This window comes from Tachypleus tridentatus, chromosome 9 (assembly GCF_004210375.1).
Source record: "Tachypleus tridentatus isolate NWPU-2018 chromosome 9, ASM421037v1, whole genome shotgun sequence".
Classification (NCBI taxonomy): domain Eukaryota; kingdom Metazoa; phylum Arthropoda; class Merostomata; order Xiphosura; family Limulidae; genus Tachypleus; species Tachypleus tridentatus.
Window position 1 is genome coordinate 159,570,141 of NC_134833.1, and position 18,014 is coordinate 159,588,154.

At 32.7% G+C, this 18,014-nt stretch overlaps 1 protein-coding gene across 2 annotated transcripts in view; it reads right to left on the minus strand.

Annotated features, from left to right (window-relative positions):
- Pus10 (Pseudouridine synthase 10) overlaps positions 1-18,014 on the minus strand; it is a 32,759-nt gene that overhangs the window by 3,218 nt on the left and 11,527 nt on the right. For both annotated transcript variants that reach the window (XM_076458229.1, XM_076458228.1), the window contains 7 exons: positions 17,394-17,473; positions 9,641-9,726; positions 4,903-5,028; positions 4,533-4,589; positions 2,520-2,596; positions 1,957-2,012; positions 232-393 (listed from right to left, as the gene is read on the minus strand). In XM_076458229.1, the coding sequence (XP_076314344.1) occupies positions 232-393; positions 1,957-2,012; positions 2,520-2,596; positions 4,533-4,589; positions 4,903-5,028; positions 9,641-9,726; positions 17,394-17,473 (644 nt within the window). The remainder of the gene's footprint in view (positions 1-231; positions 394-1,956; positions 2,013-2,519; positions 2,597-4,532; positions 4,590-4,902; positions 5,029-9,640; positions 9,727-17,393; positions 17,474-18,014) is intronic.

An 18,014-nucleotide genomic window follows, 5' to 3' on the forward strand; every position in this document is an offset into this window, starting at 1 on the left:
GAGAACTCAAAGCTGTGGTGGTACTATTGTTTCAGTTTTCATGCTATATCGTTTGAAAACATGACAACTCATGTAATAAATTCACAAAAATTTATGTCAATTCAAATTTCAAATACATAAATCTGAAAAGTTGATAAATAAATTATAAACATTTATTTACACTTAGTTTTGCAAACGTTTCTGAAACCCCTATATTAATTATAAGCTGGCCCATTTGAAGAACACACAAACCTGTGAAGAACTCTAAGAGGTGTTTTTTGTTGAATTACTAAATCTTTAAGCGTTTTCAATTGTTCGATATCCTCCTTTGTAAGAGGCCTATTCATGACGCATATAGCAGAATATGTCTTCCTTTTCTCTTCTTCTCCTTCCTTTAACATGTGGACATCTTCTCTAAACAAATCAACACATTCCATTACAATAGTTCTAGCTCATCTATCTGTTAGGCTTAACTTGGGGAGAATTCTAAAGTGATTCTTATTTTTAACATCCTATAACAAGTATGTTATTATACTTCTATTATGTCAACAATGTTAAGGATAGAATATTTGACATTACCCTAAACATTTTTATATAAACAAATGTTAAAAGGACAAAACAACTAGGTAAAATAAAATTGAATAAATGAAAAAGTGACCCAAAATACATTTTTAAATATCTCTTATTACTTGTCACTATTTACTACTAAAACACCTCTTATGATTATGATTTTTTTCACTAGCTGTAGTTTTATAAACCATTTTCTTTTTACAGTTTTATATAAATAAAATACGTTAAAAATATAACGAGATGGAAACTAGACAAAATATTTTTAAACATAAAATACAAGCAACATAAAATGTTACTCTTGCACAGCACTACATTTGATATTATGAACGTATTAAATAAAGGCTTGTTTTTAAGCTTATTCAGGCTGTTTTTACAGTAGAAAAATATTCAAAATTTATACATTTTTCTAAACGGTTTTTCTGATAAGTCTTAAAATGTTTAAAAGTTACCAACAGTAGTTTTCAAAACTGAAAATTGTACCTGCCTTTATTTTTCTACCTGAAAAACACATGATTTGGTTGAGTAAGAATGCATTTTGATTTGACTTTATATGTTTTGTTTTTTAAATTTTCAACAAAGCTACCTGTACTAACCATTCCTAATTTAGAAGTGGGAAAGAAAACTTGTCAACATCTCTCACTGCTCTTTTTCAACGAAAGGTGGTACTGACCATAACATTGTAACACCTCCATGGTTGAAAGAGTGATCACTGCAGTGACAAGATTTGAACTCTCAGTCCATGTACTACAAGTCAAGTACCCCAACTACCAGCCATGCCAGGCCTGACTTTTCACATTTTATATACGTTAAGATAATTTCCATCATAGTATCTTCACCTCATATTATGATTCTAGATTTCAGCAATTCTGTGTTCATAAAATGCATAGTCTAAATAGTCCAAATGACAGCTTTAAATGTACAACGTATTTGTTTTTTATCCCTTATTAATTTATCTTATGGCCTACAATTAGTAAAAAATCTTTCTTTCTTAACCCTGTATTATCTTCACAGCATACTACAGTGTTGTGGATTTTTTAAATATTAATAACACCTTTTAACAACTCAGTAGTGTTATGGTACCATAACTCTTTCAAATCTGCATTTGTACATTTACAAGCTTACCATGATATGATTTTTACATTTACAAGTTTACCATGATATGATAGGTAATTTTTACATTACTAATTTCCATTTTCAGTTTTCTTGTTGTTATTAAAGACGTTCTATCATTTTAGTATTTACTGACAAGAAACAGTTTTAACAGCACACCTTGAAGTTGACAAAAATGTCAGTATACCACTTAAAGTCCTACCATCATTTATGTTCTTTCACTGACTGTACCTGGAAAGTCTTAAGCTGTCAAGTCTGAAATGCAATTAACAATACTAAATCATTAACTTCACTCACTTCCTCACGTCTTGAAAGTCTCTCACAGCTATTTCGCTGGTACTCCCATTAATAGCCTATCAAAAGTGATGACAAAGAGTTAATCAAATAAGTTAGGCATGATATGAAAACAGTTCATTTCATTCTTTAATCACAATGATGAAGAGTTGATTCTTTAGTCAACTAGAGACGTAACTGAAATTAAACATATTTATCCTTTCTGTATTCAAAAAATAAATTTTTCTTTGGACGACAGACAACAGTTCTCACCAGGAAATAAGAATAAAAACAAGGAAATGAACTTTTTGTGTAAACAAGCTACACATAGATCTTCATCTAGACTTTAGGTTTCTCAGCAAGATAAACACAAGTTCGACTGGTCGTATTATTATACATACATTTTCACACAAGTTATCTTAAAAAAATACATTAGTGTATGATATTCAGCTACTAGGCATACTGTAAAAGGAATTTTATAGATATAACAATTTAATATTTAATTTAGTAAAACGAATTATACGACTTCAGAAAGTACTTCTATATTTTCTATGATGCTTAATATGCAAATAACATGGAAAACAAACTTTTTCAATTTTGTTTATGAATTCTTGGCTAACATCTCTGGACCTTGGATTTTGTAGTTCAAGAACAAATGGCCGACCTAAAATAAGTAAAAGAAGTCTCGGTAAAGTGTTATGCTTAATATTCTCAGAGCTTTACGCACATACGCGAGTTTTTACATTTGATAATTCAAGACAAACATTTGAAGAATTATACGACAAATCTTGGCATTATGTAGTTCTGAGTTTGTAATTTTAGCACAGATACATCAAGTACAGGGTAAAAAACTTCCTGTTTCAAAAAGATAGATGTGCCTAACCATCACTTAGAGTTCCACTTCCAAAAAAACCACTGATTTTCTTGATGTTATTTCATTTATCTTGAGTGCATGATTGCCATATGTTCCAAGAAGGATTTGTTTTTTTTACATGTTTTAAAACTATCTTAAGTTATAAAAGGAGGAACACTCAAATTTTTAGGTAGGCTTCAATAAGTACGTGTTTTCATATCTTTGCAAGCACCTTTTGAAAGTCTCACCTTTTTGCTGGTGGCACTACTTAAAAATGTTTTACAACATTCAACAAAAAGCATTAATAAGCTAAAATAAACAACCTACAAATTCTGTCTTAAAATACTTTCTTATTTAAAAATTTATGTTTTTTTTTTAATTATACATTTCATCAAGGCTTCATCTAATCTAGTCTACACTTGTTTGTTTTTTTTTTTTTTTTTTTTAATTATACATTTCATCAAGGCTTCATCTAATCTGGTCTACACTTGTTTTTTTTTTTAATTATACATTTCATCAAGGCTTCATCTAATCTGGTCAACACTTGCTCGTTTTAACAAACAACAAAAGCTTAACTTTCTTTTTGGCTACTTTACAACTCTTGATATAACAGTTTGTAGTGATAACTCTAAGTAGGCATGTGGAGTCCATATGGACCTCATGCAAGTACTGAAGCTAATTACTGGGTTTGTCTTGTCTACATATCACAAGTATTTTGTTTGAAACAATCCAGACAGATAAACACATGTTCAACATTTTGTTTGGTATTTCAGTAACAAAATGGTGAAACAACATGACTTTATTGGTCTGTAAATAAGTTTCATCAAAGGTATGCTGAAAGCCCTTTAAAAGGAAATCAGGTTTCATATTACGTAAGCAATGGTCATTTGTTTTGTTTTTACGTTTTAGTTTGTTATTGTTTTTCACTCAGTTACATACATTTTAATACAAGGAGTATCTAGTTCTGCAAGTTGTCATCCATTGTTTATATCAACTTACTTAAATTAAAATATATTATGCTAGTTATACCATTTTACCAGACCAAAAGTTACAATTTGTTTAGTACCAGTTTATGAAGTCAAATGTTGTCATCCTGTTTACACCATCTTGCAAAATCAAAAAGTTGGTTCATAATAACAGAGAAAATTTTTAATCTGAATCCATGTTATTTTTCACAATGTAATAAAATGACAATTCTATCAAATCATAAATTATTATGAAATATACACTGTTAATTAATATTATTCATTAAAACTTTATAAGTAATAAAGAAATCTTTGCAACCACATATATTATTATCACTAAATTTCACAACTGTTGATAGCAGGTCTAGATAAAAGTTTTGAAGACTTTTACCAACACTGTCTTTTCTCCACAATGTTATGACACCAACATCCTTTCATTCCAATAAACAGGACAAAACTAAGCAACACCAACATCCTTTCATTCCAATACACAGGACAAAACTAAGCAACACCAACATCCTTTCATTCCAATAAACACACGACAAAACTAAGCAACACCAACAGCCTTTCATTCCAATAAACAGGACAAAACTAAGCAACACCAACATCCTTTCATTCCAATAAACAGGACAAAACTAAGCAACACCAACATCCTTTCATTCCAATAAACAGGACAAAACTAAGCAACACCAACATCCTTTCATTCCAATAAACAGGACAAAACTAAGCAACACCAACATCCTTTCATTCCAATAAACAGGACAAAACTAACTCTTTCCTACCTTCTCCAAGCATTCTGACATCTACGTCCTCTCGTCCAGAGGAAGAAAACACGATTTCTAGTTAAAAACAAAATAAATTAAACTATCATACTTAATGTTTAAATCAATGAAAACCGTGTGGAACGGAACATATATCATGATATCGAATTCTTTGTATACAGCTCTCAAAACAGATCTTATTTTCACAAATTTAACAAGTGTACTAGAATTTTATACAAAAGAAAATCAGTTATTTGTTAAATATTCCATCATAGTTGTAACACTGAGGTTTCTTTAGAAAACCTCCCAAATAAGCAAAAAAAAACAACTACACAATTAGGGTCATAAGAATTATTAATTAACATATAACGAAGAAAGATCATTTACTTACTATCTGTTACAATAAACTTTTTCACCACATCAACTATTAAATCTTGAACAGATGTTTCCATTTTCTTTTCACCTTCAATTAACCATGGTGTTTGGCAGAGTTCACGAGAGTATTTGTTGTATCGTCCTACATGACAAACTGATGTTAGACCAGTTTCCACAGTAGGGATTTCTATTTTATAGCAACCAGCATGTGTTGGATAGTTTAATTCATGATTTACGCTCTTACGTGAAGATTCAGATTTATTTGTCCTTTTAATGAAATTACACTAATCTTTTCTCACTGGACTTCATAAAATTAATTAATCTTTTTATTTGTTACTACAATAAGTTTTGTACATAATACACAGTCTGAGTTAAGAAGTTTTGTAGAAAGATTCCCAAACAAAGGTTTCTAGTACTCTCTCTTCTTCAAAATTATCCTAACAGTCCCAAGTGTTGTGACATAAAAGTTTTGGTTACTCTGCTTTATAAACAATAAACAAGCATCTTCTTTGCAGTTATTATGAGATCTGTCAGTAGATGGCCAAGGAAGGCCTATGCAGTCACCATCATTGTTGTGATAGCTTCTGCTCAGAATCTCAAACAAATACCTAATTAAGTTGGTGTGTGAACAATGAGATAGTTCTGTCAATAGCTGTGACAGAGGTATATGTAGTGACAGTAACAGCTGTGACAGAGGTATATGTAGTGACAGTAACAGCTGTGACAGAGGTATATGTAGTGACAGTAACAGCTGTGACAGACAGCAAACAGCTGCGACAGAGCGATATGCAGCAGCAACAGTTAACAGTACCGCGACAGAGGCATATGCAGTGACAGTAACAGTATATATGTAGTGACAGTAGTGACAGCAGCTGTGACAGAGGTATATGTAGTGACAGTAACAGCTGTGACAGAGGTATATGTAGTGACAGTGACAAGGTATATGTAGCGAGCTGTGACAGAGGTATATGTAGTGACAGTAACAGCTGTGACAGCGACAGCAGCAACATGAGAGGTATATGTAGTGACAGTAACAGCTGTGACAGAGGTATATGTAGTGACAGTAACAGCTGTGACAGAGGTATATGTAGTGACAGTGCTAACTACGTGACAGTAACAGCTGTGACAGGACAGGTATATGTAGTGACAGTAACAGCTGTGACAGAGGTATATGTAGTGACAGTAGTAACAGACAGAGATGTATATGTGTGACAGTAACATAGTGTAACAGCGACAGGAGATATATGTGAGTGACAGTAACAGCTGTGACAGAGGTATATGTAGTGACAGTAACAGCTGTGACAGAGGTATATGTAGTGACAGCAACAGTATATGTAGTGACAGCAACAGCTGTGACAGCGACTATATGTGACATATGAGGACAGCATATGTAACAGCAGTGAGTGACAGTAACAGCTGTGACAGAGAGTATATGTAGTGACAGTAACAGCTGTGACAGACAGAGGTATATGTAGTGACAGTAACAGCTGTGACAGAGGTGACAGCTGTACAGAGAGGTATATATGTAGTGACAGTAACAACTGCAGACAGACAGGGGTATATGTAGTGACAGTAACAGTGACAGTAACAGCTGTGACAGAGCTGTGACAGATGTATATGTGTGACAGTGACAGTGACAACAACCGCGTGACAGAGGATATATGTAGTGACAGTAACAGGCAGCGACAGAGGTATATGGACAGTAACAGCTGTGACAGTAACAGCTGTGACAGAGGTATATGTAGTGACAGTAACAGCTGTGACAGAGGTATATGTAGTGACAGTAACAGCTGTGACAGAGGTATATGTAGTGACAGTAACAGCTGTGACAGAGGTATATGTAGTGACAGTAACAGCTGTGACAGAGGTATATGTAGTGACAGTAACAGCTGTGACAGAGGTATATGCAGAGACAGTAATAAGGTATATGCTGTGACATTAATAGTGACACCAGCAATAAGGCAGCATTACCAACATGGCATGAAGGATTAGACAAATAGTTTATCTCTGTTTTAGACCAATCACAATACATCAGGTTATTCCATAAGTAATGTTGCTTTTTAGGATAGGATAAATTTAAATGCATATTTCTTGACTAAATTACAATATTCTCAGAGTCATATAAGTTATATGGGATGACTTGATAGTATTAAATGTAAGCCAGTTCGTTTCTTTACTATTTTTTGTTTTATTTATTTTAGAAGCCCTAATTATCATGGAGATGTCAGAGGAGCACATAAGATAATGTTTTACAAGTTCAGAAAAGAGAAAAGTGTAACTGAAACTATGTGCAGCATTCAAGAAGTGTACAGCAACGATATTCTGAATGTCAGAAAGTGTCAAAGATCGTTCAATAAGTTTAGAACTGGTGTTTGACAGATACGCCTCACACTGAATGCCCTACTCAGTTTGATAATGACCTGCTTCTAACAACACTTAAGGAGGATTGTGTTGTAACTGTTGAAGAATTAGCCCAGAAACTCGGCTCATCTACATCCTCTGTTCATCAACATTTGTAACAACTTGGTAGAGTTTCAAAGTTTGGAAACTGTGTACCACGTGAGTTGTCAGCTGATAATCTAAGAGAACAAGCAGACATCTGTACATATCTTCACTATCATGAACTTCAAACTTCGTTTTTGAACTGCCTAGTGACTGGAGATGAGAAATTAGTATTCTATCAAAATGTTAAGCACCACCAACAGTGGGTTAGTGCTGGAGAACCAGCGACACCACAGCCAAAAGAGAACCTGTACCATAGGAAGGTTTTGCTTCGTGTTTGGTTGGATAAAGGTTATGTAATACATTTTGAGTTGTTACAACCAAACTAGACACGTTTGTGTGTTTTCTTATAGCAGAGCCACATTGTTCTATCTGCTGTGGCCTGCTGAGGGGAATCGAACCCCTGATTTTAGCATTGTAAATGCAGAGACTTACTGCTGTACTAGCAGGGAACCCAAACAAGACAATCATTCCTAAGAGATATTGTCAGCAACTGAACATTACACCCAAAAAAAGACCTGCTTTGGATCACTTCCAGAAAAATTGAAGAGCTTGTCTGGAGAAACTTCCCCATCTCCTTATTCTCCTGATCTTACTCCTTCAGATTACCATTTTTGTGAAGCTTGCAACATCATCTGAATGAAAAACAGTTTACTTCTAAGGACAAGTTAAAAAAATGCCTTTGTACCTTTTTTGTCTCAAGATCATCTGATTTTTATAAGTGTGGTATTGAAAATGTTTTTAGATGTTGACAGACTGTTATTTAAACTGATGGAAAATACACAATTGATTCAAGTTATTTTAGTTCTTTTTTTCCCCCTTTTAAATCCTAATGTCACAAATGACATTATTTGCAGGATGACCTGATGATATTAATAAATCATTTTTATTTATGCCAACATGACCACTTCTACTATTTTCAGCAAAATAAATGCAGTATAACCAAATCCCTAACATTACTGAGATATATATTTTGGCCACAGAGTATCAGGTTTTCACAATTACTAGATTCAAGCTTTTTATTAGAATATACTTTTCTTGGTCCTAACTTGAATCTCAAAAAAACGTCTTTAGCCCCATTTATCTCCCAAATTCATCTCAACAATTCTTGGACTGGGTATTAAATGTACAGATATATTAATCACAACATTTAAGATAACAGATACTTACGATTATAAGTGGATGCACAATATTTCAGATCAACGTTAAACATAAAAATCACTTTCAAACATCTTTTTGATTATACAAAATTTATCCTTATTGTTTTTGCAGCACAAGTTTTGAAACTACTTCCTTTACTGGGTTAGATAACTCATGCTGCAAGAACTTTGGTAATTAATTAGAGTAATTTAAATCAGATAGCCAAAACCATTTTGTCTAGGGTGTAGCTCCTGGCATACATAAAATCACTGTTTTTTCTACAGATTATCCTTGTTAACCCTTTCGTCACTGAATAACAACTTTTAATGTTTGGCATGGTGCTGAATATATATGTTTGATACTTCAACTAATTACGGTATCAGTATTTAAAGCATGATATCTCGGCAATAACTCAACAAAAGTCCCTGAAATATTCAGTGATTGTACCTAATACTATATATGTTAAATTAAATACATAAGAATAACAGGAATAAAGGAAGGTCTCCTGCCGTGCTGAGCCTTCAAGTTGACTGTGGTTGCCAACCATGCCAAAGGGTTAATGTGAGTGTAATTACTTAACAACTAGCAGATAAAATTCAATGAGATTTCAACTGGAGGTTATCCTTCACATAAATAAAATCATTTGGTGAGTGACAAGTAGAATGTTTCAACTGGTTTTCAGAGGTTTAATCCTCTGGATGATGATGAAGTTTAATACAAAGAACCCAACTACATGTGAGAGGCTTGGCTTAGGTTTGATTTAATACACAACATAAGGATTAATAGCATGTTATTATAAAGTACAGACTATTATACAGAACCAAGCTAATTGTGAAAGGCTTATATTTAGTTTCATTTAACTTTTACTTAATTACCTTTAAAAACATTGTAACAATCATTCAGTTATCTTTTTGTGCTGAATTTGTTTGACAACAGGCATCCCATTATATATTATTAATGAAAAGTCTACCTTCAGAGGATTAATTCACAAATGAATTTCAAACACATTTTTGTTTTGGAATATTTCAATTTCGTGTTTACTAACATCCTTTGGTTTATATATTATTCACATGGCAATAACAAAATCTGACTTAAATGGTAGTCCACTTTACCTGCTAAGTATAACGGAGAATGTGTACAGCTTATGTTCTCATACTGGCAAGGAAATGATGTCACTTGAGGAGGAAATGTGGTATTCCTGATAAGCAGTAAAACAAAAATGACATTAAACAGTATTTTAAAAAATTAAAAATAACCAAATATCTTTCATAATTCCAAATTTCAACATTCCAAATTTGACATCAACTGCACAATTTCCAAATAACAATGATAAACATATCTAAAGATGAGGCTACATCACCACACCTGGGGTCCACATGGACTTTCTGTATCTTTTTACTCAATCATTACAAATTTATATCAGTTTATGTAAGTGCCAATGCTGGATCAATTTGACCCTAATGTTTTTTGAGCAGCTATAATATAATATTCATCTGGGGTCCACTTTCACTGACCATCACTATACATGCAGTTTGCTCTATTGCATATGAAAAATTTCTGTACATTTACTTCACTATACAAGTTGTTGAAAATGTTTCTTCATCAATGAAGTAAAGAGTCCTCTCATCTGTTTGCTTATCACATCATTACGACAACTGTAAAGTATATCTCAGCTGCAGAAGCTATTTGTTGCTACTTACAACTGAGGATAACTAATTCAGTACATAACAGGCAGTGACCATGTTGATGCAGTTGAAGATACATTAGAAGTAGAGGGTCATGTGACAGAAGAATCGTCTTCCAGGGATGATGCCATAGACCAATCCAATGTAGCACAAAGAGTACAAACGAGAGGAGTGTTATAGAACAAAAGGGTTTTACTGAGATGCCAAGTGACATGGATGAACCACAAGATGATCCTTCAACATCTAGAGGCAGGAGAACAGGACATAGGTCAAGGAAGATGGACACAAAGACCAAAAGTAGAGACAAGTAGCAGGAACCAGGTGTGAAAAAGTAAACAACACAAGTGGTGGAACTGAACAAATGTCTGGTGAAGTGTGAAATCATAATTCTAGCACAGTATACCAATAAGGCCTACAGGATGTAATCAGATATCCATCTGGTGTCATTTATAAAAGACAAGTGAATGACATAAAATGTACATCTTACTGAAAATATACTGAGCATTATAACCACAAAAACAAATCATGAAATTGCCATGATTCTTAAACAGTGGAATGAACAAGACTCTAATAGCCAGAAGTACTGGAAACCAGTTACCTCAACTGAAATCAAGGCCTTTGTAGGACTGTTTTTGTTGGCCAGACTTTACATTCTAAAAATGAGCCTCAACAGAAACTTTAAGACATCAACAACAGGAAAACCCTTTTTTCTGGGTTACAATGAACCTCAAAATATTCAATTGTTTGCTTCAATTCATTCACTTTACCACTAAGAACACAAGAGCCTAACATACAGCAGCAGGCAAACTAGCAGCCTCTTGTCATATATGGATACTTTCCATAGCACAGTTGTCTAAGTTCTACATTTCTGGTACTGGTATTACAGTTGATGAGCAGTTAGTTGCATTTCATCACTTATAATGAAAAGCATACCAGCTAAATATGGAATAATGATTTGGCAGAATTTTGAATCTCAGACAAAGTATTCTGACACGGATAAATGTACTTTGGCAAACAACCAAATTAACATGGCATGAATCAAAATGCTAGACTTGTGTATGAAAAGAAAAGATGGTAAAAAGCTAAGTTCTGATAATACTGTAAATTTTTTTTCAAGTTATTTGATTTTATTACTTTTATCTTTAGAAATTAGAGTTGAATAACAAAAAATAACTAGATTTAGTAAGATTGGGGACTAAAATAGTAGGTATAAGCCTTTGATTTAAATATCAGTAATGTGACATGTAGTACAAATAAGATTAGTTAAGTATGTGTAATGGTTCTCAAGGATTAGTTATAATTCAACTAGTGGTAAGACTGTAAGACAAATTAAATACATTGTTTTATTTAATAAATACAATATAAAAACTAGTTAATTGTCAAACTTGGAATTAACAGTGTTAACAACAAGCTACTGGTATTTAATCATAGCATCAAGTGTTTATTTTAATTATACAAATAATACAATGGCTAAGACTAGTTTGGGGGTTAAGTGTTCCTAGTATGTTAGGTGCAATAGGTACAAATGAATGGGTTTTAGTTGAGAACCTTGAAATTTTTAAGAAGCTAGTAGTGAAGATTTATATGTAGAGTTTGTAGATTGGAGGAAGGGTTGGAGACTATCTTAACTAAAGTTGTGGAAATAAATAAAAACAGGTATAACCTGTGGGAAAATGACAGCAGGATTTCAAGAGGACCTTCAGCTAAGACTAATAATGACATTCAGAAAATTAGGAAGGGCAGTGTTAGGGTTAAAAGTAATGAACTGAACTGTAAAAGACTCTATTCTATTGAGCAAAAGGTTTCAGCCATTGGCTTAAGAAGATGAGGAGCTACTGGAAGGAGGTAAAGCGAAAGGAATAGAAAAGGATATGGATTATGAACTTGAATAGTTTATAGAAGATTCCTTGACACAGCATATGGATTAAATAGGGTAAACAGCAAAAAAGAAAAGTTGTGTTTCCCTGAGGCACAGAAGTAAGACAGCTGAAAGAAACAAATGAAGAAGACTGACCACAATATTTGGAAAACTAAGTCATATAAGTTAATTAACAAGTACAAGGGGTTGATAAAAGCAATTAATTGTAAAGGCTATAAAATGTATCAGGGATACTGCCAAGAATTAGTAATGGAGATGAAATTTTGAGTAGGTCACAAAGACTAAATACAAGACTAAAATTAATAAATAAAGATGAGCAGGTTAGCTAGTTAAGCTTGTAGGATCAGTTCAGTGGAAGGATGGAACTTTTGGAATAGGTCGTTTACATTTAAGTGGAAAAGAGTCTGTGATGTTTGCAAGTGCTATTAATTAACTCAGTTATGAGGAACATTTTAATATAGGTCTAGACAGTGGTGAGAGCAAAAATAAACAAAATGAAACAAAACTGAGACATAGGGAAAAATTTAGCATAGGAAATTAGTATAAAAGTAGTTACAAAAATAGGCCTAACTGTTAGTATTGTAAAGCTAAAAGTATAAGAAATAAAACAGATGACTTTAAGACACTTGGTAGGAACAGAATATTTTGATACAATAACTGAAACATGGTTAAATGTAGATGATTTTAACAACTGAACTTTCTTTGAGATATACATTTATAGGTTATTTAGTAAGGATATAGTGGTAAAGAGAGAGGAAGGAGTAGGTCTATGTATAAAGTGTGAGTTACAACCTGTTGAAGTTAAAGATATTGAGGATAATAACAAGGAAACTGAATCTATTTGTGTTTCTGTTAGTAGAAATTTGTTACAGACCATAAGATGAAACTGATGAAATTAGTGAGAAACTTTACAAGGAGATTAACATTTCAGCTATTAATAGTCATAATTGTGGGTGATTTTAATTTCAGACATATTTATTTGGAAATACTAGAGTCAAACCTTAAAGGGGAAATGTTTATGGAAACTGTTCAAAACGGATTTCTTTGTTAACTTGTCAAGGAATCTAATATAAATAATGCTATTTCAGATTTACTGTTAAATTCTAATATAGAAATTACTGAGGGCAGAAACTGGGAAACACTTTATTAGGTTTAATGTTTTGCTGCATATGGAAATCAGGAGCAATGACATTTTGATTCCAAATTTTAAAAAAGAAAATTCTAAAAGGATGCAACAAGAATTATCTGTTGTAAACTGGGTAGTTAGACACTGATCAGATACTGAACCATTTGGAAGACACATTTTTCAAAATTCAAAACATATAGATTCCTTGCAGGAAGGGTAGCTGCGAGAAATCCAGGTTGGCTCACAAAGGGTACAAGAGATAAAATTAAAAAAGGGAATCATAAATTGAAGAAATTTAAATCAAATGGTATTACAGAAGATTTACAAAATTATATATGATCAATAAATAGCTCGGTTATTAAATTCTGGTTTTTCTTCAGTTTTTACTAATGAAGACTTTAGCAGTATTCCTTACTTGAACAGTTGACAAATAAGAAAGTTGGACAACTACAAATTCTGAGACTGCTAAAATAAAACTGGGAAGTTTAAATAATTATAAAGATTCTGGGCTATATAACGTTACCATGAGAGTTTCAAAGGATGCCAAGGATTGCATATGTGAGACACCTGCCACAATTTTTGTAAGTCCTTAAATAACAGACATGTATTAACGGATTGAAAATTAGGTAATGCCACTCGTACCTTGAAGAGAGGTAACAGAAGTTGATCCATTTAAAGGCTTATTAGTTTTACACCAGTTGAAGGAAATGTTTTTAAAAGTCTCATAAAAGATACTTTGTATAGTCACTGAACAAAGTTTAGAATTTTATCAACATGGTCTCACAAAAGGCAAAATTCTGCCTTACAAATCTTTTGACATGCTTTGAAAATGTTGCTTCTCATGTAGACGAGTGTGAGAGTACAGATTTGATACATGTGGGTTTTCAGAAAGCATTTGTCACTAAAAAGGATCTAAAGAAACTTTTCTCTACAGGTGTAGGAGATAACGTAACTAATTGGATAGAAGAGTGGGTGCAGGGAAGAAAGCAGAGGGTTATTGTAAATGGAGTTCAGTCAAAATTAATTAATGTTGCAAGAGGTGTGCCTTGGGCCTCAGTCTTGGGACCATTACCCCTTTTTAATTTACCCCAATGGTACAGATAAATAACTTAAATTTACTAATGACATCAAGTTCTTGGGTGTTGCTAACTTTGACAAGAATGTTGATGATTTATAAAAGTATTTAAATCATATATTGAGCTTGGCAAGTAAATGGCAGATGGGTATTGATAAATGCAAGATATTGCATGTGGGTTGTCATAATTTGAATTGTAAGTATAATTTGAATGTGGATAACCTTAAGAATGTTTAGAAAAAGAGAATCTTGCTGTAATGATTGATCAGTCTCTTAAGCCATCCAAGCACTGTACTGGTGCTGGAGGTAGAGTAAGTTGGATTTCAGGTTGTATCTATGGAAATACTGAATACAAGTCTAAAGAAGTTATAATATTGTATAGATCATGGATTAGACCACATTTGTAGCACTGTGTTCAGTCTTGGGCTCCTTACCTTAGGAAAGACATTGAACTGTTAGAAAGGGTTCAGAGGAGAGTTACAAAAATATTATCTGGGATCGAGGGGTTGTCATATTAGGAAAAACTGAGATCCTTAAAATTGTTTTATTTTGAATAAAAGGAAAGTTAGAGAAGATCTGACTGGTGTATCAATATTTTTCATACTTAACAGTAAGGATCATAGAACTAGGGGTAGCAAGTATTGATTTAGGCAAGGCAGAAGCTATATTCAGCTAAGACAATTTAATTTTCAAACAAGATGTTTGTACTATCAAAGAGTTGTCTCTGAATGTTGTGGAGGTAGTAAATTTAGGCATGTTTAAAGAAAGCTTAATAAATATACAAGTGATAAGAACTGGCTTTAAGGTTCTGAAATTTACTTATTTAATAGTTTTAGTTTGGTTTAGAGAATGTGATAGCCGAGATGGATCAGCAGGTCCCTTATCATCCTTAAACATTATTTGATGTCATGATTTGGTATATCCTTATTGCAACAGTGGACAAAATATAAACACAGATCATTTATTCTCCACTGTACCTGACACATCAATCAAACTGTGGCAGTAGTTTACTGATTATGGTATTTACATCTCATCATAGTTCTCTCTGATTATTGCTCATAATGCGCTGTTTTATAGAAATCTTATTTGAAAAATAACCTAAAATTTGATTGGGCCATAGGTGTACAAACTCCTTACACATCAATTGACCTATGTTGGAACAAGGTGATTGAACAAGCCAGATATTCAAAAAGGAAATAAAACCAAGCAATCAGCAGGTGAGAAACTACTCTGCAATTACATTTTCTGGACAACTTTCTCTAGTATCATACATTCTAAATAAGAGACAAGAAACTGTACAATGGTCATCTACATACCATGATGAACATAAAACATGCCAACGATTATAATTCATTACAATCCAAACAAAGGAGAAGTAGATAACACGAACCATCTGATAAGAGCATTGTCAGTAAAAATGTAAGACCAACAGATGGCTAGTGGTATTATTTTTCAATTTATTAAATGTAGCTGATATTTCAGCTCTAAGTATGTCCAACTGGATATCTGACAAACCAAAACGTCATCACTGAGAGTTCTTATGATCCCCTTAGGGATAGCCTGATACAATAACATATGCAGCAAAGAATGTAGAATCCAGGTTCCCTCCAAAGAGAAGACGAAACTGCACTGGTAGATTTGGGTATGTTGGTGGACCAGTTCACCCAACATGCTGCACAGCAGTTACTATCATGCAAGCACAGATATTACTTGAGCCCCCGAGAGAATGTCCATCAGCATTTTACTGGTTGTGGTGAGATATGTGCATATTTCATTCCTCAAAAAGTGTTCTGATGACATTTCATAGCATCATATTTTATAGAAAACTTGACTGTTGATTGTCATAAATAACCTACGTTTATGTTGAGGTTTGGTCTGACCCAAGTTGACCCACAACGTACATTATCAGTTTGGAGTTTAGTTTTAAAGTATTATTATAATTTCATCATATATATTGGTGGATAATGTCTTAGATATGAGTATAATAAACCGCTGGTATTTTCTTGATGCATTGTTTGTATAAAAATGCTATAATACTACTCTTGGTACACTGAGAAGTAATGTACTTTTGTAATTACATGATCTGTTAACATATTTCTTCCAGAATATTTTATGTTGTTAACATTGCATGCTAACCACAATGAAAGATGCAATGAAACTGATCCTGGAATCTCAGTTTAGAGATTACTTGAACAGTAATTTTGTGCTTGAGCCTAATTAGACCCCTGTATTGCAGAATATAACTTTCTAAAAGTGTGCTAATGAGATTTAAACTACTGAAGTATAAAAACAATTCAAAATGTCTGCCCTAATTTTTTGTGGCACTCAGCTTCTAATTTTGAAATGCTTCTTGCTTATAAACTTTAAATGTTTATTAATTCTAATATAACTTGTGCATCCACCAGTAAGTGTTGCAACAGTTAAATTAATAAAAGAAATACCATCAAGAAGATGAAAAAAAGAAAGTATTTATACATATCAAGTGGTGTATGGAGTTCCATAGCTTGAAAATAAGTAACAAATACAAGACATCTAACCAAATGACAACAAAAAATCCTAAAAACCACAATTTTGACTTTCTTAAGGGAAAAGAATAAGTAAAGGAAATTAATTAAGTGGTCAAAAATACATACATCCATGCAACATATGAATACTAAGTGGTCAAAAATACATACATCCATGCAACATATGACTACTAAGTGATCAAAAATACATACATCCATGCAACATATGACTACTAAGTGGTCAAAAATACATACATCTATGCAACATATGACTACTAAGTGGTCATAAATACATACATCCATGCAACATATGACTACTAAGTGGTCAAAAATACATACATCCATGCAACATATGACCAATATATAACCAATACACAATAATGAAGGGGAAAAACTGCAAGTGTTATGGATAAGTTTAATGACTAATTCATATTTTATTGAAAGAAATTATTCAGATTTATAAACTCCACATTTTTATTTTTAGATGTTTGTAGTATATTAGGAGACAGCCATTAGTATATTTACTAATTCTTATAGCCTACTGTAAATATAAATAAACCATTTGATCACATTGCTGAAACCAAGATGATCCTTACAGTTTTAGCTTATCTTCAGGAATAACACTCAAAGCCCTCAGTACTGCTGATCTTGTAAACACTTCTACGTTTTTTTGTCTCTGAAAAATTAAAATACAACATTATGCACACAACCTATCAGTGCTTATTAAGAATACTTTACATGCATGTGCATCCCAAGTTTCTCAGTTTTACTTTTTATCTGTTGAATTGTTAATGGTGATTTTGTATAAACTGTAATAAATAACTTTAAGTACATATATTTTTACATTTTACTGTCCATTTATTCAAGATGATATACAATTTCAAACCATATCACTTTTATTCACACACTGTCCACATTCACTCTAGTCCTAGCTCACAACTTGTGAGAATTAATATCTCAAAATATTAATAACCTAGTAGTTTCAGGGAGATACTACAAATAAGTATTATTTTTCTATGTACTATTTGTTTATAAATATACCTATTAGTCATGCCATAAGCATGAAACTAATAGAAAACCTGACTGTGTATAATAAATATACCTATTAGTCATGCCATAAGCATGAAACTAATACAAAACGTGACTGTGTATAATTTGTTTTCATCGTGGACAAAGAATGGCAGAAGAAAGGTCAGAATTTCCTATGGCATACAACA